The sequence below is a fragment of the Thamnophis sirtalis genome, unplaced genomic scaffold, assembly GCF_051295495.1.
Source record: "Thamnophis sirtalis isolate CommonGarterSnake01/CBP01778 unplaced genomic scaffold, rThaSir2_p1.2 scaffold_8, whole genome shotgun sequence".
NCBI lineage: Eukaryota > Metazoa > Chordata > Lepidosauria > Squamata > Natricidae > Thamnophis > Thamnophis sirtalis.
In genome coordinates, this window is record NW_028261388.1 from 12,084,849 (window position 1) to 12,108,904 (window position 24,056).

The 24,056-nt window shown below is 46.1% G+C and overlaps 1 protein-coding gene across 1 annotated transcript in view; it reads left to right on the plus strand.

Annotated features, from left to right (window-relative positions):
• HEPHL1 (hephaestin like 1) overlaps nt 1-24,056 on the plus strand; it is a 44,523-nt gene that overhangs the window by 6,993 nt on the left and 13,474 nt on the right. The window contains exons 4-13 of the mRNA XM_087722030.1: nt 969-1,148; nt 4,513-4,767; nt 6,590-6,755; nt 9,254-9,393; nt 10,958-11,089; nt 11,301-11,512; nt 12,513-12,663; nt 13,693-13,905; nt 14,284-14,497; nt 18,178-18,317. Of these exons, the coding sequence (XP_087578156.1) occupies nt 969-1,148; nt 4,513-4,767; nt 6,590-6,755; nt 9,254-9,393; nt 10,958-11,089; nt 11,301-11,512; nt 12,513-12,663; nt 13,693-13,905; nt 14,284-14,497; nt 18,178-18,317 (1,803 nt within the window). The remainder of the gene's footprint in view (nt 1-968; nt 1,149-4,512; nt 4,768-6,589; nt 6,756-9,253; nt 9,394-10,957; nt 11,090-11,300; nt 11,513-12,512; nt 12,664-13,692; nt 13,906-14,283; nt 14,498-18,177; nt 18,318-24,056) is intronic.

Below are 24,056 nucleotides of genomic sequence, written 5' to 3' on the forward strand. Positions count from 1 at the left end.
AATATGGCTTTTGACTCAAATATCTCACTAACTTACATCCAATTGTAGCTAAACAGCTAAATGAAGTATTGTATAAAGGAGACTGGTTAATGACTGGCAACTAATTCAGAAAGATCCAGCAAAAAAGGACAATACTAGGAAACTATAGGCTCAAAACAAGTTTCCCTACAGTGTTTAAATTACTCATAGGCATAATAGCAGACCACATACAAATTTAGAAGAAAATAACACCCTTCCAGTACAACAAAAAGAAAATAAAAGAAAAAGCCAAGGTAATAAAAATATCTACTGCTGATTGATACTACTAATTAAAGGTGTGCGGTGGCTCAGTGGCTAAGACGCTGAGCTTGTTGATCAGGAGGGTCGGCAGTTCAGCAGTTCGAATCCCTAGCGCCATGTAACAGAGTGAGCTACCGTTACCTTTCCATCAAAGGTGGTTCCTATTTTTCAACTTGCATTTTTACATGCTTTCGAACTGCTAGGTTGGCAGAGGCTGGGACAAGTAAAGGGATCTCACTCCGTTACGCGACGCTAGGGATTCAAACAGCCAAACTGCCGACTTTCTGACCGACAAGCTCAGCGTCTTAGCCACTGAGCCACCATATCCTTTTCTGAAATGATATGCCCTCTCAAGAATTCCCTGGTAAGAAGTCTGCAATCTCACCCTTAAATATATATAAGAATTTGCACATTGCAAAGTGCACATTGTTAGAATTATACTATTGTTACCTGAAATCTTGCAAGCTGCCATATTTCAACATTGCAAAAAAATATGGCAACCTTGCAAGATTTTGACAATATTTAGTTCTTTAAAAAAAATAATTTAGGGGTACCCTAGATGCCTGGTATCTGTGTCTGCTATATTGCTGATTCTTAAGTACATTATTTCTAACTTGGAGTATTTTAGCAGATTTGAACATGTTCCAAATACATTTCCTTAAGAGGGTTTTCTCAATTTCTTTTTAAAGGCTTTTTAGACAACACTTCAGCTTCCCTGGCAGACAGCTTCAAAGGATTTGCCCTGATGTTCAGCAACATAGATGAAAATTACAGCTGGTACCTGGATGAGAACATTAACACTTTTTGCTTAGATCCTGCTACAGTCGATAAACAGGATGAAGATTTTCAGCTTAGCAATATGATGCTATGTGAGTTGTTGCCATAACTGTTGCCATTGTAAGATGTTGTTTTTACAGCCATTAGTGTGGAGTGCGATATCTAGCGGTTTCAGCTTTTCTTGAAACTTGAAACTGTAAATTACATTTCAATAATATTATTAGGGCCTTATAGCAATAGCACTTAAGACTTATACACCGCTTTACAGTGCTTTACAGCCCTCTCTAAGCGGTTTACAAAGTCAGCATATTGCCCCACCAACAATCTGGGTCCTCATTTTACCGACCTCGGAAAGATGGAAGGCTGAGTCAACCTTGAGTCTGGTGAGATTTGAACTGTTAAATTGCAGGCAGCCACCAGTCAGCAGAACTAGCCTGCAGTACTGCATTCTAACCATTGCGTCACCATGGCTCATTATGCTTCGATTGCTTGCAGGCTGAAACGGAGTTTACAAGGCTAAGTATCTTTCATTTGCAGTTGTGTTTCATACTTGAATCAAGTCCAGGGGTGGGTTCCTGCCAGGGGTGGGTTTCTCGCCCCGTTCCAACCGGATCGGTTGGAACGAGGCCGGTGGCGTCCTCGCGCACGCACACACGCGGCGTCCTCGCGCATGCACGCGGCGTCCTCGCGCACGCACGCGGCGCGCATGTGCACGCACGCGGCGCGCGCATGTGTATTAGCGTCTGCGCGATGCTCCAGCTGCTCCTGGAGGATCGCGCAGGCATTCTGCGCATGCGTGGAAAGCGCGAAATTCAAAAAAACCGGGTAAGGAGCGGGCGCGGGTGTGCGGGCGCGCGCGGGCGCGGGGGGGGGGGGGCTTCGCCGTTCCCGGAAGTTACTTACTTCCGGGTTCGGCGACCAACCGGATCGCAGGGACCGGTGCGAACCGGTTGAAACCCAGCCCTGGTTCCTGCCAGTTCTAACCTCTTCTATAGAAGAGGTTCCACAAATCTACAGTGCTGTTTAGAACCGGTTCCAGCTCCCTCCCGCTGCCCGTCCGCACATCATCAAGATGAAGAGCGAGAGGAGGAATTCTGGGAGTTGAAGTCCACAAGTCTTAAACCTGTCAAGTTTGAACACCCCTGGGTTTTTTTTTTCTAAAGGGTTAGGGGTGCATGGGTCTTGTAACTTGACAGCTTTAAGACTTGTGTGCTCCAAATGCCAGAGTTTCTGAGCCAACATTTTGGTTGTTAAGCAAGAGTGTTGTTAAGTGAGTTTCACCACATTTTACAACTTGGCCACGCCCACCCAGTCACATGGCTGTCAAGCCACTCCCACTGAGTCACATGGCTGGCAAGCCACTCCCACAAAGCAGGCCACACCTACAGAAGAGGTTCTAAAAAAAATTGAAACCCACCACTGATCCTTCTGGCCCTATGTTCTGTGTTCAAATGGTGACATTTTAGCAGGGGTGAAATTCAGCAGGTTCTGACAGGTTCTGGAGAAATGGTAGTGAAAATTTTGAGTAGTTCAGAGAACCAGCAGATACCACCTCTAGCTGGCTCCAGAGTGGGGAGGGAATGGAGGTTTTGCAATATCCTCCCCATAGGAGTGGGGAGGGAATGTGAATTTTGCAGTATCCTTCCCCTGCCATGCCCACCAAGCCATGCCAACAGAACTGGTAGTAAAAAAAAAAATGTCACCACTGCATTTCAGCATCTTCTCTGGAAAAGAGAGATTATGTGATCTAGAAAAGGAGGGTGGATTTGAAGCCGGTGAGATTCATTATTATTTTATTAAGACCTCCATATTAATCTACTGGAGCTTAGTGTAATGTCGTGCAAGTACACAATTGTGCACGAAGGACTAAAATGTAAAGAAGAAGACAACAGCAATCAACCTGAAAGATGACAGGACAGTTTCAGAACTAAAGAGGAATTTGAGGTCTGATTAGGTTCCATTAATTCAATAACCAGTAAATATGGGCAGAAACAGTTTATGACCTTAGAATTTTGTTTTGATTAGCCACAAATAAACAGTGGGAATAGTCCGGAATTGCCTGTTAGTCTTCTAAGAATGAGGTGGTGCAGAAACCTGGAATAAAAAAGTTGAAATGGACTTAGAAGTTGTCTAGTCTTACTGACAGGAAATTTCTCTTCATTTCTAGGTTGGTGCTCACCCTGATTAGTTTCCATCCATTGCTTCTTGTCCTGCCCTCAGGTGGTTTGGAGAATAGCTTGACTCCCTCTTCTTTGTGGCAGCCCCTGAGATATTGGAACACTGCTATCATGTCTCCCCTAGTTCTTCTTTTCATCAGATTAGACATACCCAGTTACTACAACCGTTCTTCATAGGTTTTAGCTTTCAGTCCCTTAATCATCTCTGTTGCTCTTCTCTGCACTCTTTCTAGAGGCTCAGCACCTTTTTAATATCATGGCAACCAAAACTGAGGGCAATATTCCAAGTGTGGCTTCACCAAGACATTCTAAAGTGGCACTAACACTTCACATAGGGACACGGTGGCTCAGTGGCTAAGATGCTGAGCTTGTCGATCAGAACGATCAGCAGTTTGGTGGTTCGAATCCCTTGCGCCGTGTAATGGAGTGAGCTCCCATTACTTGTCCCAGCTTCTGCCAACCTAGCAGTTCGAAAGCAAGTAAAAATGCATGTAGAAAAATAGGAACCACCCTATTGGGGTGGGAAGGTAACAGTGTTTCGTGCGCCTTCAGCATTTAGTCATGCCGGCCACATGACCACGGAGACGTCTTTGGACAGCGCTGGCTCTTCGGCTTTGAAAAGGAGATGAGCACTGCCCCCTAGGGTCGGGAACAGCAAGCCCATATGTGCGAGGGGAACATTTGCCTTTTAACACTTTATGTGATCTTGATGCGATCCCTCTATTAATGCAGCCTAGGACTGCATTAGCTTTTTTTGGTAGCTGCAGCACACTGCTGACTCTTAAATCCTACCACCTGCAGAGCAAATAATACAATTATCTTCATTTAACGACCCCCATAATCCCTTGTGGGTTGCAGTCTGGGCAATTCAATGGAGAGCGTTTTAATGGCCAGATGCCCTTCCTGTAGCCAATGCAGAGCTTTGTTCAGCTGATATATTCTCAGTGTGCCCAGAAAGAGAAATATCTGCCTCTACCTAGGATCAAACCCACAGTCTCCTGATTGTGAGGCGAGAGCTCCCCCTCTAGGCCACCGCACCACTCTGAGCAACAACACTATAGAATTCCAGCTAGATGGCCATCTATCCCCTGATTAGCCAATTCAGGAGAACATTGTTGGCAATTCGTTTCACACTGGACTTCGGCATTTCCTTTAGATATTTAAATCCTAACATTGCAAAATGCTGTTGTTGTTTTTTAAACACACCAAATGCTAGGAGCATATTATCAAGACTTTCTCCTAACTTTTGCTATTTTTTCTGCGTGTTATACATTTATAGCAATCAATGGATATATGTACGGAAACATCCCCGGCTTGGAAATGTGTGTTGGCGATTCAGTGTCCTGGTACTTGATTGGAATGGGGAGCGAGTTGGACGTTCACTCTGTGCACTTCTTGGATCATGCCCTGATTAAGAGAGGATATAGGACAGATGTCATTAGCCTTTTCCCGGCCACCTTGATCACAGCAGGAATGGTTGCCCAAAACGTTGGGGAATGGCTTGTGAACTGCGAAGTCAACAATCACATGCCAGGTAAACAATCCAACAAGCAAGAGACATGTTAGAAATCCAGAAACATGTGCCATGTTCTAAGTGGAAACTTCTCAAGTCAGATCTGGGGTAGTATTTGAATCTAAGCTGATCCTAAATCCAGGGCAGACCTGAATCTAACTAGGTTTTAACCCAAGCTGTTTCTCCAGCTTGGCTCAGGGGTGGGATTCAGCCGGTTTGGGCAAACCAGATGTTAATTTTTAATCTGGTTCGCCGAACCGGTAGTTTCACAGACCTCGCCCCTCCCACCCCACCCCTCCTGGGAGTCCCCATGTGGCCTGTTTTGGATGCAAGGTAAGTACAGGATGTGTGTGGAGCAGAGGTGGGTTCCTACCAGTTCGCACCTATTCAGTAGAACCGGTTCGTCAAATCTACCGAACCGGTTAGAAGAGGTTCCACCAGTGGACCCGGAAAGCAGGCCACATCTACAGAAGAGGTTCCAAAACTTTTTGAAACCCACCACTGGTCCTTGGATATGATTATTCTACACTTTCATGCTCATATTTATAAAACTCAGTGCCTCTGTGAAAGGTAAGGATGACTACAGCGTTTGTGGTGCAATCAGAACATTGCGTGTGTTGAAGTTGTTTTAACGCAAACCAAAGATGCCTTTTAAAAAACAAGTTTACATCCTATTCTTATGCATGCCAGTGCTGTGTGTGAGGTAATTTAAGGTGGTTCTGACAAGTGTCGTCGGCATCTTCATATCCGGTCACATGGGTGGCAAGCCACTCCCATCCGGTCACATGGGCGGCAAGCCACTCCCACAAAGGAGGCCACACCCACAGAGTAGGTTCGAACAATTTTTGAAACCCACCACTGGTGTGGAAGCTCTGGGAGGGTGAAAAACAGGTGTACCAGAAGTACTGGATGTCCAAAAATGGGCCCATTTCCGGCCTCAGGAGGATTTCCGGAGCACAAGGGAGGCCATTTTCGCCCTCCCAGAGGCTCAAAAAAAAAGCTTCTGGCACAATTGCTAAGTGAGACACTTGTTAAGTGAGTTTTACTCCATTTTACAACCTTCCTTGCCACCGTTGTTAGGTGAATCACTACAGCTGTTAAATAAGTACAGTTGTTAAATGAATCTCGCTTTCCCATTGACTTTGTTGGTCAGAAGGTCGCAAAAGGGGGTTATTGAGACCATTCATACGGTAAATGTGAGTCAGTTCAGGGGTGGGTGCCACATTTCGTTATCACCGGTTGGACGGGTACATGTGCACACTCCGTGCATACACCTGGCCTTCTGTGCATGCGCTTTGTTTCCACATGTGCCTTCCGCACATGCACCCGGCCTCAAAAACATGCCTAAATAGGACGGCATAGAGCCGGGCGGGTGAGCAGGCCCACCCACAATTTCCACTACCAGTTTGGGCGAATCGATACGAATCAGCTGAATGCCACCTCTGAGTCAAGGAGCCAAGGTGGCGCAGTGGTTAAATGCAGCACTGCAGGCTACTGCTAGATCAGCAGGTCAGCGGTTCAAATCTCACTGGCTCAGGGTTGACTCAGCCTTCCATCCTTCCGAGGTGGGTAAAATGAGGACCCAGATTGTTGGGGGCGATATGCTGACTCTCTGTAAACCGCTTAGAGAGGCCTGAAAGGCCTATGAAGCGGTATATAAGTCTACTGCTATTGCTACTGCTATTGCTATTATGAGTCAGTTCATTTACGAATTGATTTGCAGTGACCCAGGAGTGTAACTGATAACACTGAGCATGTAATAAGCATTTGGAATAAAGTCATCTTTTGTGGGATGAAACCAAAAGTGATTAAATGCTTCTCCTGTTTATTTTTTGCCCTGCAGCTGGTATGTCAGGATTATATGACATCAAGTCTTGTGGTCAAAATATCACTCGGGCCTGGAGTGGTCATAAAAGAAAATATTTTATTGCCGCTGAAAGAATTCTCTGGGATTACGGACCTGGGGGTATTAATACATTCACTGGACAACCTTTAAATGCTACTGACAGGTCAGCCTCCTGTGTGGTTTTTATTGTGTTAATGTCTTCATTCCCAAGCCTTTTCCTTCCTCTTCTATTAATGTGTCCCCCCGCCCATTAACAAAAGTTGCAAAACTACTTTATAAGAACCTGGAATTTTTAAATTAACTCGTTGGTCCCACACAATTGTGTTGGTAGAACACAGGTAGCTGTTGTGACTCAGCAGAAACCTGTGAGTTGTTTCAGGATGCAGGATAATGAGCAGCTGTTGCTCGTTAGGGTCTTCTCCTGCAGATAAAAGACTGATGGTGCCACGCCTTAGTGGCAGAAGTCAACGTTCGTTCGTTTGGTCGTGAGTTCAGTTCCGTGATTCAAAGAGGCACTTGGATAAGTGATTTGCTTTCTGTAAACCTGGTTTGCTGTAAGAGTTTTGTTTTTGCATTTGCTGTGTAACTTTTTGCCAGAGACTTTATCTATGTTTATTTTGGGGCTCGCAGCCAGCTTGAGCCAGGACTGATAAAGATATTTCCTTTGAAGTTCTGTCTGGCTGTCGTTTGTGAACAAGCAAGGAGGGGGGTCAGAACAGGTAGCTGACAAGCTGTATTTTCATAATGTGAACTTTTTGATTAGGTTTAGCATCAAATGATTTTGGTTTAATGTCTCCTGCCAACTCAGAACCTAGTTTGTGAGTCAGTGAAGAAGTGTACCAGGTTATGCATTTTGTATATTATATTGTATATAATAGTAATAGCAGACGTATATGCCACTTCAGTGCTTTACAGCCTTCTCTAAGCAATACAATACAATACAATACAATACAATACAATACAATACAATACAATACAATACAATACAATACAATAGCAGAGTTAGAAGGGACCTTGGAGGTCTTCTAGTCCAACCCCCTGCCTAGGCAGGAAACTCTATACCGTTTCAGACAAATGGCTATCCAACATTTTCTTCTTAAAGACTTCCAGAGTTGGGGCATTCACAACTTCTGGAGGCAAGTTGTTCCACTGATTAATTGTTCTAACTGTCAGAAAATTTCTCCTCAGTTTTAAGTTGCTTCTCTCCTTGATTAGTTTCCACCCATTGCTTCTTGTTCTGCCCTCAGGTGCCTTAGAGAATAGTTTGGCTCCCTCTTCTTCGTGGCAACCCCTGAGATATTGGAAGACTGCTATCATGTCTCCCCCTGGTCCTTCTTTTCATGAAACTAGACATACCCAGTTCCTGCAACTGTTCTTTGTATGTTTTAGCCTCCAGTCCCCTAATCATCTTTGTTGCTCTTCTCTGCACTCCTTCTAGAGTCTCCGCACCTTTTCTACATCGTGTCAATCAAAACTGGATACAGTATTCCAGTTTACAGAGTCAGCCTATTGCCCCCAACAATCTCAGGGTCCTCATTTTACCAACCTCAGAAGGATGGAAAGCTGAGTCAACCTTGAGCCAGTCAGGATCGAACTCCTGGCAGCGAGCAGAGTCAGCTTGCAATACTGCATTCTAACCACTGTGCCACCAGAGTTTTTGGCTGAAGTTCCAGATTCAGATCACAAATTGATTTGAATGGAAATTCATTAAGTAACAATGAGAAAACATCCCAAAGGTGCTTTTTCGGACTTCTTGGTTTTTCTTCAAAGACGTTTCGCTTCTCATCCAGGAAGGTGAAGAAGTTTCTTGGATGAGAAGTGAAACGTCTTCAAAGAAAAATCAGAAAAACTGGTTCCTTCTTGAAAAAGCACCTTTGGGACAACCATGACCTGGATGACTGAGAATGTCCATAGACATTTGACCATGAGCAAACTCTTGTTTTCCTAAACTTCTGTCCCTGCTTATCATCTGGTTTACAAGTCACCTACACAGGTAGATGAATCAGGTTGCCCTATTAGGTATCCCAGCATTACAAATCCACAGGAATCTTTACTGTAACCGACTGTTCTGACCCAGGCTTCCATAGAAAGTAAGAAGCAAAGTCTTGGTCCCAACAAAACCCCTTTTATTTACACGACTGTGGATTCCTTTCATTCACAGTCAGCATGGCTTTAGCAAACAGTCTTTCAGAGGAATGTTTATCCACACGAACCTTATCTCATTTACAGCCCTGCCAGATAGCTAGTTTCCAAATACAGGGCAAAGCAAAACTTGGCACAGAGTCTCTTATAATCACAAACAGAACTTTCGGGACTTTTTGAATGAATGGTTCCCTGCAAAAGTGCCCTCCCCATTCGTTCCTCTTTTGTTTCCTATGGGAGGGGCTAATCATCTTCAAGGTGTGGCTTTACTCTTAAGTCGATCCTGCTTTCTTAGTTGTTCTTGCCTTTGGGCAGCTCTACGCATGCGCACACTGGGAACAGGCTCCAGCTGTTCTTCTGCCTCACTGCTGTCAGAGGCACTGCTCTCTGCCTCTGACACAAAACCCTTGTCTGAGCTTCCCTCAATCCCCAGAACTGGCCCATGTTCCTCCCCAGCCTCCTCACTGTCCGACTCTGCTGCCAGCACAACACTGACACTCAGACGTCATGTTTTCACAGCGACTCAGCTCCTTACTTCAGACAAGGAAACGATCGAATTGGAGGGCGCTACTGGAAAGTCCAGTATGTTGCCTACACCGATGGGAGCTTTAGCAGAAGAAAGAAGCGACCGGCTTCAGAGGCTCATCTTGGCATACTTGGTATGAGGTGGGGAAAACTTTGGTGGTGGTGGTGTGGGGGGGAGTCAGACACCCCACACTGGAGTCAAACACCCCACTCTGATGACGGGACCTATTAAGAGCTGTTCTGAACCCAAGCAAGCAGTGATGAAACCCTAGCCAATGATGCTGAAATAATGCCTGCATCAGAACTCAGCCACATCGTACTGCAGGGGTGGGCTTCCTAATAGCATTGTGTTGTTAAGATGTAGTTTTCTCTGTGCGGGGAACTTTAAACCCTAGAAGACAACATTTCAGTGAATGAAAACGAAACTAGGTTATGTCTATCTCAAAGGTGCTTTTTGAAAAGGCAGCCGGAATGGGTTTTCCTTGGGGAAGAAGTTTTGCTTCTCATCCAAGAAACTCTTCCTGCTCTCCCTCCTCCTCCTCCTCTCCTCCTCCTCCTCCTCTCCTTCTTCCTCCTCTTCCTTTTCCTCCTCCTCCTCTTCTCCTCCTCCTCCTCTTCCTCCTCCTCCTCTTCCTTTTTCTCCTCCTCTTCTCCTCCTCCTCCTTCTCTCCCTCCTCTTCTTCCTTTTCCTCCTCCTCTTCTCCTCCTCCTCTTCTTCCTCCTCCTCTTCTTCCTTCTCCTCTTCTTCTTCTCCTCCTTCTCCTCCTCTTCTTCCTTCTCCTCTTCTTCTCCTCCTCCTTCTCCTCCTCCTCTTCTTCCTCTTCCTCCTCTTCCTTTTTCTCCTCCTCCTCTTTTCCTCCTGCTCCTTCTCTTCCTCCTCTTCTTCCTTTTCCTCCTCCTCCTCCTCTTCTTCTCCTCCTCCTTCTCCTCCTCCTCTTCTTCCTTCTCCTCCTCCTCCTCCTCTTCTCCTCCACTCCTCCCCCTCCTCCTCCTCTTCCTCCTCCTCCACCTCTCCACAGACATTTAGCCATAAATTGGGAGATGTGACTAAACTGGATACAGGTAGTCCTCGACTTACAACCATTTGTTTAGTGACCGCTCAGTACCACCCACTGCGCTGAAAAAAAAGAGACTTATGGCCATTTTTCACACTTACGACCATTGCAGCAAAATTTTTGACATTTGGCAACCGGCATGTGTTTATGACAGTTGAACTCTTCATCTGGGGCCGCCATTTGTAACCTTCCGAGCTGGCTTCCCACAAGCAAAGTTAAAGGAGGAAGTCATATTCACTTAATAACTGCAGTGACTTACTTAACAACGATGGCAAAAAAAGATAATAAAATGGGCTGCAGCTGACTGGTGAGAGTACAATTTGAGAATATAATTTGGGAGTACAATTTGGCGGCAGCTGCAGTGTGCAGTGGCAAGCAAAAAAGCCAATGCAATCCTAAATTGCATTAATGGAGGGATGACCTATAAGGTCCCTTCCAACTCCGTTAATCTGTTAAAATATCTGATTACACGGAGAAAGGGAGCTTGTAAAGTGATTTCTTAGAAAATATTGTAGAGAGTGAGAGTCACAAGGATGAATGGGCGGAGGCTGAAGGAAGCAGGGACATTTTCCAGTGTAGAGATAAGATGACGCTTTCAACCAATCCTTTTTAAACAATTCATTCCTTCACCTCTAATTTCAAGGCCCAGTTATCAAAGCTGAAGTTGGTGATACCATCTTGGTTACTTTTCTCAATAGAGGAGACAAGAACCATAGCATGATGCCCCACGGCGTAGCTTTCGATAAGTCATCGGAAGGATTCCCTTATGCTGACGGTAAGTGAGTCGATGTTCATCATCATCATCGTCTTTTAACAACCCCATAATCCCTTGCGGGTGGAGTCTGGGCAACTGAATGGAGTTAATTGAGCTAGCAGAGTGTTTAATGGCCGGATGCTCTTCCTGTTGAAAGTGCGGAGTTTTGTTCAGCAGTGTATATTCTCAGTGTGCCCAGAGAGAGAACTTTTTTTGACTTCTTTCTTTTAAGGATATCCAAAGCCGGGAGCTTTTGTTAAACCTTATGACACCTTTAAGTATGAATGGAGAGTTCCTGAAAGTGTTGGACCTACCCCCAATGATCCAGCATGCCTCACGTACCTTTATTATTCAGCAACTGATCCAATGATGGATACTCAGTCTGGTCTGGTGGGACCTCTTATCATTTGTAAGAAGGATACTCTGAAATCCAATGGAAGCCAGGTACAAAGCTTGATAATATCCGGAATGGTTGACCACATGGGTGAAATGAAAGGATGATTGTTGCACATATCCAAATGCAAAGCTTCCTGCTGGCCAGCTGGTCTTCAGGTTGCTGCCACGCATGTGGCGAGAGGGCATGTGTGGAACGCACACACCTTGCATGGGGTGGGTGGGATGCATGCATGGGAAGCACTTTTGGGGGGCCCAAGGTCCTGTTTTGGCTTCCAGGTTGATGCAAGAGGCCTTCCAGGGCCAAAATGGAGCACGGGGGGGGCGTTTTGGGACTGGAAAGCCTCCTGCACCAACCTGGAAGCAAAAAGTGGAGGGGAGGGGGGTCACACGCGCATGCATGGGGGGGGGTGTCATGCACACATTGCATTATGGGTGTGGGCATGCTTTCAGCACACGATGACAAAGAGGTTCACCACCACTGTCTTAGCTAGTAGGCAAAATGCCCTATCTGCATGTAAAGAGGAAATAATCAGGATGTCAGGCCTGCAGTTATATCCCTTTTAGGATCTTTGCCCTGCCACACTCTCTCTTATTTCATTATGCTGTTTCATTAGTGTAGTAGTTGGGAGCGGGGAACAGAAAGGAGTAGAATGGTGGAATGTGTTGTTGTCATTCTTTTCTAGTAGCCAAGGTCATCTTTTGTCTCCGCACCTCTGCACCTGACCGGAAGCAGCTGGGTGGAGATGCCAGCGTGGAAGAAGATTGGACCATGTGATGGATTTGTGGGTGTGGGGACAAGATCATGAATTTTCAACTGGGTGGGAATCTGATGTAACTTCCAGAATTGGGATTCCACAGATGTGCTAAAATGTTTGATTTATTAAATTGGAGCTTTAAGGATCGTTTTGCCTTGGACTCTGATTTAATTCTACATGATACTTGGAACGCTGACATAGGAAGCTGATTGAAATTTCTTTCTGGTTTTCTATTTAATCTGCAGGCTGAACATTTGCAGTTTTAACGAACATCATTTATGTTTTGGCTACAGAAAGGAGTAGACAAAGAATTCTATCTTCTCTTCACTATCTTCGATGAGAATCTGAGTTTTTACTTCGACCTAAACATCGAGGCTTTCACTGGCGATCCCTCGATGGTTGATAAGAAGGATAAAGATTTTCAGGAGTCCAACAGAATGCATGGTATGAAAAATATACATTTGGGAAGTTAGGCAAGGGAGGTTTTCAACATGAAGCAAAAATAGAAGGTAGAATTAGAGGTTGTGAAATAAGCATAGGGCTGTATAGGAAGTGATGCTACTGTTTGCCAACCATCCTGGGGTAATTTTCTCCATAGAAGAAGTTATTGACTTATTGAGATGTATTTTGTGTTTTCGTGTGTGTGTGTGTATGTGTGCACAGTGGTGAGATTCAAATAATTTAACAATCTGTTCTCTGCTGAGTAGGTGTAGCTCAGTGATCATGTGACTGGGTGGGTGTGGCCAACTCAACGTCACTCAGGTTGATGGGCGCTTTGTCTTATCTGCTACAATGTAATGAGGATTAACCAGAGAGGCAGTTTCTGTAATCAGGGCAATAAAGATTAAGTTAGAAACAACAAAAGAACGTTTCCTTCCTGCTTTCCTTACAGGATTAGCTCTGTAAAGTGGCGGGTGGGGGGGGGACGGGACAAAATGAGATTTCTTCCAACAACTGCTTCTCCGAACTGCTTAGAAAATTAGCAACCGGTTCTCCCGAATAGGTGCGAACTGGCTGAATCCCACCACTGGGTGTGCACCAAGGGAGGCTCATTCAATCTCATTGAACATATGTAGTGCATTGGCAATAAAGGTTTGGTTTGATTTGATTTGAATCTGCCTTCCTGCAATCAGAGGTTGCCACAAAGAAGAGGGAGTCAAACTATTCTCCAAGGCACCTGAGGGTAGAACAAGAAGCAATGAGTGGAAACTAATCAAGGAGAGAAGCAACTTAGAACTGAGGAGAAATTTCCTGACAGTTAGAACAATTAATCAGTGGAACAGCTTGCCTCCAGAAGTTGTGAATGCCCCAACACTGGAAGTCTTTAAGAAGATGTTGGATAGCCATTTGTCTGAAATGGTATAGGGTTTCCTGCCTAGGCAGGGGGTTGGACTAGAAGACCTCCAAGGTCCCTTCCAACTCTGCTATTGTATTGTATTGTATTGTATTGTAATTTTCTTTTCCTCTTTTCAGCAGTCAATGGCTACCTGTATGGTACTTTACCTGGCCTTGACATGTGCAAAGGTGACCTTGTTTCTTGGCATATGCTTGGACTAGGCGGCAGTACAGATGTTCACGGCGTTCATTTCCAAGGGAACACCATCCATTTGGGAGGCACAATAAGGGACAGCCTCCCTTTGATCCCCCATGTTACCACTACAGCATTGATGCAGCCAGATCAAACAGGTAAACCTTAGAAAGGGGCTCTCAGCACCACCCTTTGACTTGCCACCAAAACGAATCTCTCCCTGTGCCAGTTTAACATGATGGCAGGATACAAATTATGCAGACTTCTGAGTAATTAACTTTTTGTATAATTCACCTTACGGGTTCCAGTTATCTTTTGACACCGATGATTGTAAATTCAAGTAGACAACTGGTTCCAAATCTGGTGGCAGGTTTGGTTTTATTTATTTCTATTTTTTCCCAGTAAATCTTATTTCTCTCTTCTCCAAAATAAAACATTTTTTTTAAAATTAAAGGACCTATTCGTTTTTAGCACAAAACCTGGCCATTTTTCATGCTTAACCCTTTTCCCCCCCACCACAATCCATTTCCTTTCAGGGACTTTCCAAGTGGCTTGTAGGACATTTGATCACTTCACTGGCGGGATGAAGCAATGGTATAATGTTAAATCCTGTGGCAAGACCTCCCCTGATGGCAGACTCTATGGAACAGTGAGGACCTTCTATGTGGCTGCAGAAGAGGTGGAATGGGATTATGCCCCTAATAAGACCTGGGCTGAGAAGAAGATGGAAGGAATGGGTAAAAAAGAAAGGTATGGAGAGACTTGTTGTTGTTAGTTGCGAAGTCATGTCCGACCCATCGCGACAACGTTCCTCCAGGCCTTCCTGTCCTCTACCATCCTCTGCAGTTCATTTAAGCTCGTGCCTACTGCTTTGGTGACTCCATCCAGCCACCTCATTCTCTGCCATCACCTTCTTTTGCTCTCAATCGTTCCCAGCATTAGGCTCTTCTCCCGTGAGTCCTTCCTTCTCATTAGGTAGCCAAAGTATTTGAGTTTCCTCTTCAGGATCTGGCCTTCTAAAGAGCAGTCAGGGTTGATCTCCTCTAGGACTAACCAGTTGGATCTCCTGGCAGTCCAAGGGACTCACAGGAGTGGACAGACTATGTTCTACTAATAGTTTATCTACCAACAGGGTGAACAGTTAGTCAAAGGAACAGCTTGCCTTCTGGAGTTGTGGGTGGTGCCATCATTGGAGGTTTTCAAAAGCAGACTGGACAACCATTAGACCGGGATAGTATAAGATCTCCCGCCTTGAGAAGAGGGTTGGACTAGAGCAGCAGCCCCCAACCTGATGGGCACCAGGGACCAGTTCCATGGAGAGAGGTTTTTTCCAAAACTGGAGGGTACATACTGTATTTTTCAGAGTATAAGACGCATCGTAGTATAAGACGCACGAAGACTTTGAAGAGGCAAATTTTTTAAAAAAGTTTTTGCACTCTGCAGACGTCACAAAAATGGCCCATTTTTTTTCAAAAACAGGCCCGTTTTTTGTCAAAAGAAAAGGGCATGCATAGGCTTTAGGAGGCTTATAGAGTACTCCTGGGGGCTTTGGGAGGTGCAAAATTGAGCTAAAAACGGCCTGTTTTTCACTCATTTTTGCCCTCCCCGGCTCCCAGGAGCACTCTGGAAGCCTCTTAAAGGCTATGCATGGCCATTTTTGCAAAGGGGAATACAAATGCTGTATTCTGTGTATAAAACGCACCCAGATTTTCACCCTCTTTTTTGAGGGAAAAGGGTGCGTCTTATATTCTGAAAAAATACAGTAGTTTTGCATGCTCCCTACATCCCGTAGACGGGGCTTTGCATATTTGCACAACCCATTTTGTGGCATGCCATGGACCAATGCTGGTCCATGGACCAAGGGTTGGGGACTCTTGGAGTAGAAGACTTCCATGGTCCCTTCCAGCCCTATGATTCTATATTCTACGTTCAATAGAAGAGAAAGTTCATAGCTCACTGATGGTGCTGTCTAGTTGGGTAATGAAGCACCTGTAAGAAAACAACCAGGCTCAGAGAGCACCAAGAACTTATCAGGTTATGTTCTGCATCCAGGTCAGAAGGCATGGCTTCCTGATCTGATCCCTATCACTTGCCTCTTTAGAAATTAAACCCCGCATATCAAAGGAGGCAAGAGACAATGGATCAGTGGTGGGTTGCAGGCGGTATGCCCCAGTACGGGCATACCGGTGCCTGCCAGGAGCACCGGGTACCATTCTGATACGGTGCTCTTGAGGGACTGCCCACCTGCCCTCATTCCTTACCTGTATTTGAAGGAAATGGGCTATCTGTGCACGCACACACAGCGAATGGCGCCTGCACAATGCTCCATAGAGCCGCTGGAGTGTCACGGAGGCGTCACAGGAAGTGATGCGCTGTGGGCGCATGTTCGTGTGCTACACGCATTCATGTGATAGCCACCACGCCCCGTTGCACAGTACCGGTTGCAACAGGATCTGGAACCCACCACTGCAATGGATGGATGATTTCTCTTTTTTGTTGTTGTTCTGATTTGCTTTTCCTTTTCTCTCTCTCTCCCTCTCTTTTCTTTTTTTTAAGAATCCCGTTTCCCCCAAAATAAGACCTCCCAGGATAATAAGCCCAATCGGACTCTTAAGCACATGTGCTAAAATACCCCCCCCCAAAAAATAAGCCCTCTCCAAAAATATTGCAACACAGCAGCAGCCATGAGGTGACCACGCTCGCCACCTCCTGCACCTCAAAAATAATGAGACCTCCCCAAAAATAAGGCCAAGCGCTTATTTCGGGGGTCAAAAGAAAACAAGACCCTGTCTTATGTTCGGGGAAACACAATAGGTGACATGATTAGAAGTTAGATAGGATAGGAAGAAAAAGTCTTTTAATAAAGGGTGACATGAGTAAAAGCTAGAATAAGTGATAGAACTAAGAGAAGGAGGAATACCAGTTTATACACTTTTATATAAAAAAATGGAAGTAATGACAAAAGAAAACATGGAATAATTGAACAGTGATAGATTTCAACCTATTATAAATGTGTATTACTATTAGAAATACATAAGTTGAATGACTGTAATAATTATGATTAACTTTAGTAGTTTTATTTATATTGGAATGTATGACACTTAGGCGCCACACTGTTCATGCATTGATTTGATATATTTATTTTTAAAAAACCTTGAGAAAAAAAGGAATTAAACCTAGCAGCTTGAAGCATTTTCAAAATAGGTCAGTGTAACCCAGCTTGAGCCACCTGGGAAAGAAGCTTTGCATCAAAAACAGGATTTATAACCTTATAGTTGAGTTTAATAAAATCTTGCCCCCAATCCATTTAATCATAACTAATCCCTAGTAAAAACTAAGGGGAAAATATAGTTGTTTGATTGACATACCCATTTCTTTTAAGACATCTTGTTGTCAAAGCTATGCATGTTAACTTAGAAGTAAAGTCGTCTTTTATTCGGAAATAGTAGAGGCAGTCCTTGACTTACCACCACAACTGAGCCCAAAATTTCTGTTGCTAAGTGAGACATTTGTTAAGTGAGTGTTGCCCCATTTTACGTCCCTTTGTGCCACGGTTGTTAAGTGAATCATTGCAGTCGTTACGTTAGACGTACAGTTGTTGAGGGAATCTGGCTTTCCCATTGAGTTTGCTCGTCAGGAGGTTGCAAAAGGTGATCGCGTGATTCTGGGACACTGTAACCGTCATAAATATGAGTTGTTAGGTAAGCTCCCCGTTGAGAGAGCGAGTGCGTTCAGCGAAGCGTTGTGAGAGTTGTGTTGGAGAACACACAAACCAGCATACAGAGACACTGCAGTTTAAATAGGCTTTTACTTTCGTGGAAATAGAGGTATCAGAGTCCATCAAACAGTCCAAGTCATACACGGATAAGACAGTCAGTCATCAATGTCTTTCAGTTAAGGGATGATCCAAATAACAAAGTCCAGTATCATATAATCAGTTCGGTACACAAAGTTTGCTAGCAGTTGCAAAACTTACAATAGCTCACGGCATTCAGATCAGATCAGCCCAGCATCTAATGAACAGAGAGAGAACTAACAGGCGTTCTGGCTCCCTCTTATGGCCGATTGAGGAAAACAGCAACCAATCACATTTTACAGTATGATTTAAAGTAACAGGTATAGCACTGCTATATGATTTATAGATTGCCAACCCAACCGTTAGATTATATTCCTAACATGAGTCGGTTGCCAACCATCTAAATTTTGATCACGTGACCATGGGGATGCTGCAATGGTCGTAAGTATGAAAAACGGTTATACAGTAAGTAAATAATAATTCTGAATTTTAAAATAAAAATTTTCACTCCGTCATTTTCAGTAACTTGATCTGTGATTTCATGTTTCCAGGAATTCTTGACGGTGGATGTCTACAAATGTGTAATTATTATATAGACTTATGAGTATTGTTATAATTTTACTTATTTTTCAAGTTACGGACATATATTTGTGAGCCAAGGTGAAGATACGATAGGTTCGAAGTACAAGAAAGTGGTTTATAGAGAATACATGGATGGAAAATTTATGGAGCACAAGAAAAGGACCTTAAAAGAGCAACATCTGCAAATTTTAGGTGAGGAACTTGGATAAACCATGGGACACGTGAGTTTTAAAACAATTGCAAAAGCGTTTTTCTTGCAAAGGGGAACTACTGATTTCAAGTTGAATTTATTCCTTGGGATATGTGCTTAGGTGTGTAACATCTAAAAGGATAAGAAATGGTTGAGACAAATTCTTTCAGACCTCCATTGAGATAGCTTCAGGGGTGGGTACCCGGGTTCCGGAGAACCTGTAGCTAACGTTATGACTGGTCTGGAGAACCTCCAAATCCCGCCCTTGGCTGGCCCCGCCCCACCCTGCCCAACCACTCCCACCCCACGGGAGTCTTGGGGAGAGGGAAAGGGCCTCCAGAGGGCCGGAGCCTGGGTTAAGCAGTTTTCGCCCTCCCAGAGGCTCAAGGAAAGCCTCCAGAGCTTGGGGAAGGTGAAAACGCCACCCCTCACTATGGTCCACCCAACATAGGCCACACCCACCATGACCACGCCCACCCAGCAACCAGGCAGAGAACCTATTGCTGAAATTTTTGAAGCCCACCTCTGGATAGCTTCCATTTTCTTTCTGTTTTGCTTTAGACCTCCTATTTCTAGAGCAATATTTCCCATCATTGTGTCCATTGTTCAGTGTCCCATTTGTTTCCACAAAATAAAAATCATCGCTGCAATCCAATTCTTACAGAATCATAAGATTGGAAAGGACTTTGGACTTTATTGGTCCTCAGAACCCTCCCAGAACAAGGATGGTCCAATCTGGGCTTCAAAAGCTCTAGTAATGGAGCTTCCATGATTTCAGGAGATAAGATGTTCTTCTGCTTCGTAGTTCTTACGTTCAGGATTTTTTTCTCTTCCTTTGTGGAACTTCTACCCATTGATTAATTGTCCGGAAATTTCTCCTTCATTCTAGGTAGCTTTTCTCCTTGATTAGTTTCCACCCATTGCTTCTTGTTCTGCCCTCAGGTGCCTTGGAAAATAGTTTGATTCCTTCTTCTTTGTGGCAGCCCCTTAGATATTGGAACACTGCTATCATGTCTCCCCTAGTCCTTCTTTTCTTTAAACTAGACATACCCAGTTCCTACAACCGTTCTTCATATGTTTTAGCCTCCAGTCCCCTAATCATCTTTGTTGCTCTTTTCTGCACTCTTTCTAGAGTCTCCACATCTTTTTTATATTGTGGCAACGAAAATCAGTTGAAATATTCCAAGTGTGGCCTTACCAAGACATTAAGTGGTACAGCACTAATACTTTAATGTGAGCTTGATTCTAAACCTCTGTTAATGTAGCCTAGGACTCTGTTGGCTTTTTTGTTGGCTGCTGCACACTTCTGGCTCATATTTAATATTTAATTGGCCACTGGGACTCAAGATCCCTCTCGTAGTTACTACTATGGAGCCAGGTACCACCTATCCTGTACCTGTGCATTTGGTTTTCCTTGCCTAAATGTAGAACCTTACCTTTTTCACCATCCTTGTTCTATACTCAGGCGCTATAGAAAATAAATCCATATCTTCTTCCCTGTGACAGCCCTTCATGTATTGGAAGACATCAAGTCTTCTTTCAGTCTTCTCTTGCTGAACCTATCCATTAATAAGCCTTTCCTTCACTTATCTGAAGGACCGATGGTCTCTGATGACATCATTCCATTCCATCTGGTGGGAAAAGCATATTGCCACCATCTGCCTGGGATGACTCAAGGAGATAGGCCTTCTCATTGTGGCATGTGCCTTATGGGACATCCTCCCCCTTGAGATTAGCTCCGTCCCTGTTATGGTCTTGGAAGTCCCTTAAGACCAGGTTATGTCACTGTCTGAACCAGAGACATTAAGAAATGGTTCCACTGTGGTTAATATTTTGCTTTCCCGGTGTGCTTTGTATATTTTAATATATATTTTTTTACAATATTTCTTTTGTAATAATGATTTTTATATTGTTAAGATGATTGTTTTTATGAATCTCTGGTTTTATTTGATCGTTATATGTGCCCAGAATTGCTTTTAGTGATGTAGGGTGCTATATAAGCAGGCTAAATATATAAACCAGCGAACAAATCAATAAATTAAAAGACTCCTTTGGGACAACCATTGAGTCCCCTTCGGGGAAAAGGGCGGCATATAAATGTAATCAATCAATCAATCAATCATTACTTGGATGATTGAGAATCTGCATAGACAGTTTGCAATGTATGCTTCTCGCCAGGAGATGGAGTAGCATATCAACACTATTTTACAAAGAAAAAATGTGACAAATCAGGTTGGGAATGTTGATTTTTAAAGTAGTGTTTCATTGTTTAAAATGTGTTATTAACATTAAGTATCGTGATCCAGAGCCAGCCATTTGAAGTGAGGGATCTATTTTGTAGCCTAACATTTACAGTCAAGTAAGAATAGCTTCTATTTTAACAATTTATGAGCTAAAACAACAACAATAGAACAGGGTATTTGTTGAATACTAGCGCGGGAAATATGAACGCGTGTATAAAGGACTCCTTTCCTGATTGGTTCCCGGGCGGAGCCGGTTCAATCTCACCCTGATTGGTCGAGCTACTCGACGCCCCATTGGCTCCTCGTTCAAACCCGGGGGTATAAATGTTTGGCGCGAACCACGCCACGTTGAATCGCAGTTTACTATGAGCTGAATAAAGTCACTTCCTCATACCTTCTTGTCGCGTCCTTCCCTTCGCTCCAAGATACAAAACTGGCGACGAAGGTGGGATCCCGATTCCCGCGACCACGGAGAAGAACAGCCAGCTGCCACCGCGCCTGAACCAGCTAGCACGCTATCTTCAGGCTGAGAACGCCGGCAGCGAACGCGAAGTTTTCTCCGTCCTTCCTCTCTCTCTTTTCTCCGGCTCCACACCACGATGGCGTCATCGCTTCCTCCTTTCGCGCCATTCGGCGGAGCCACCGGAGAATCATGGGACGGGTTCATGGAGCGGTTCGAGTGCTACCTGATCGCCTCGAAAAACCAGGCTCAGACCGACGAGGAGAAATGCAGTTTCTTCCTGTCCTGCTGTGAGCCGTCCATGTTCGCCTCTGCGAGAGCCCTGGCCGCCCCGAGGCCAGCCTACAAACTTGGGTGGGCCGAGCTGATGTCCAGGCTGAGGAACCACTACGCTCCTTCACCCTCTCTGTTTGCACGCCGTTTCGCTTTCCGCCGCCGAGTGCAAAGGGCCAACGAATCCATTAGCCATTTCCTAGAGGCTTTGCGCACCGTGGCCGCCCAGTGTGATTTCGCAGACCTGGAGGAGAACCTTGCGGAACAGTTTGTGTGCGGGGTCCGCGACGCACATTTACGCGGCCGATTACTCCGGAATCACAAGATTACCCTGATGCAAGCTGTGGAGATAGCGCGAGCAGCCGAACTCTCCGAACAATCCACGGCCGACATGGAACGCCTCCAACTAAACCCCCCCGCACAAACCGCCGCGGGGCCACCCACCCAGACGAACCTCGTCGACGATCTCTCCCCTGCCGAAGACGAGGAGGAGGAGGAGGAAATCGTCGGCCAGATGAGGATGCAGCCGAAGCAGAGGCCACCCCAGCAACCGCCGGCGCCCGTTCAGCCAGCCTCAAACGCACCTTGCCGCGGATGTGGCGGCCGCCACAGCCGCGCAGCCTGCCCGTACCGCTCTGCCGTTTGCCGCCGCTGCCGAGGAGAAGGGCACCTCGCCAGAGTATGCCGGGCTCCCCTGCCAGCCCCGTCGTTCATGCAGCCCAGCAACCAGCGCCCGGCGCCGCAACGCCGCCAGCAACCGCGTCCCGCGAGGCGCACCGAGGACTGCTACTCAACCTACCAGCCCTCCAGCGCCGACTGCGTGGTCTACCAGGCATCCCACGTTCCCGCTGGCCACCGGAAAATAAGCACCGCCGTCCGGCTCGAAGGTCAGCTTTGCCAAATGGAGGTGGACTCCGGTTCATCCCGTTCTCTCCTATCTTGGGCTTTGTTCTCCCGCCTTTGCCCCGGGGTTCCCCAGAGAAAGCTGCGCCCCGCCGGGGTCTCCCTCCTAGACTACCAGGGAAATGGGATTCCCACAGCTGGGATATACCACATCCGGGTGGAATACGGGAATTTTAAAGGGAAGCTCCCAGTTTTAGTCGTTAGGAACAACCTGCCCGCTCTCCTGGGGTTGGAATGGTTCCCCGCCTTGGGCCTCACCATAGAAGGGGTACACAGGGTAGTTCCCCTCCCCGTAGATAGCGTCCTAGACGAGTTCTCAGACGTGTTCGATGGGAAATTGGGTTGTTACAAGGGTACCCCCATTTCCCTCTGCCTCGATCCCCAGGTCGCTCCCGTTAGACTAAAGGCACGCAGGGTCCCTTTCGCATTGAGAGCAAAGGTAGACGCGGAACTTGATAAGCTTATTGAGCAAGGGGTACTCGAGCCCGTAGATCACGCCCGTTGGGAAACCCCCATAGTCCTCCCGGTCAAACCCGACGGATCGGTGAGGATATGTGCCGACTACAAGTCGACCATCAATTTGGCCCTGCAGGCAAACCCGTATCCGGTTCCCGTAGTGCAGCACCTACTCCACTCTTTAGGACAGGGCCGCATTTTCGCCAAGCTAGACATGGCACAGGCCTACCAGCAGCTTCCCGTAGACGACGATGCGGCTACAGCCCAGACCATCGTCACCCACCGCGGGGCCTTCCGTTGCCGCCGCCTACAATTCGGCGTCTCGGTCGCCCCTGGGATTTTCCAGAGCCTCATGGAGCGGCTGCTCCATGGGCTCCCAGGCGTCGTTCCTTACTTCGACGACGTCCTGGTCGCAGCCCCCAGTCACTCGGAACTCCTGAAAACACTGCGGGAGGTCCTCACACGTTTTAGGGAGGCAGGACTGAAATTAAAGCGCAGCAAATGCGAAATTGCTGTTCCTAAAGTCGAATTCTTGGGGTTCCTCATTGATGCACAAGGCATCCACCCCACTCCTTCCAAAGTTGCCGCCATCAAAAACGCACCCGCACCCACCTCTAGGGCGGAATTACAGGCCTTCCTGGGGCTTTTAAACTTCTACGCCCCTTTTATCCCCCACAAGGCGTCACTAGCTGAGCCGCTACACCGACTACTGGACCGGTCAGCGGCCTGGAAATGGGGTAGCCGTGAAGCACACGCGTTCGCGGCTATAAAGGATATTTTAACTTCATCGGCAGTCCTAATCCAGTACAGCGATAGGATGCCTCTAATCCTGACTTGCGACGCCTCCCCCTATGGCGTAGGGGCGGTTCTGAGCCACATCCTCCCGAACGGCTCAGAAGCCCCCATAGCTTTCTATTCCCGGACACTCTCCTCCACGGAGCGGAACTACAGCCAAATCGATAAAGAGGCCCTGGCTGCAGTCTCCGGCATTAAGCGGTTCCATGACTACCTCTACGGTAGGAATTTCACCCTGGTCACGGATCACAAGCCTCTCCTGGGGCTGCTGGCGGGCGACAAGCCAACTCTCCCCATTTTGTCCCCCCGCATGACTCGGTGGACGGAGTTCCTAGCAGCGTATTCGTATACGCTGTTATACCGTCCGGGCAAACAGCTAGGGCACGCAGACGCTCTAAGCCGTTGCCCTCTGCCAGAGACGGACACAGCCCACGTGCCCGCGCTCTCTGTTCTGTCCATCGCCGAATCCGACCTCCCCTTCTCGGCCGCGGACGTTGCAGCCTACACAAAGGCTGACCCCGTCCTATCTCAGGTTGCTTCATGGGTTTTGAGGGGGTGGCCCACGGAAAAGGTAGCGGAAGAATTCCGCCCATTTAAAGTGCGACAAGCCG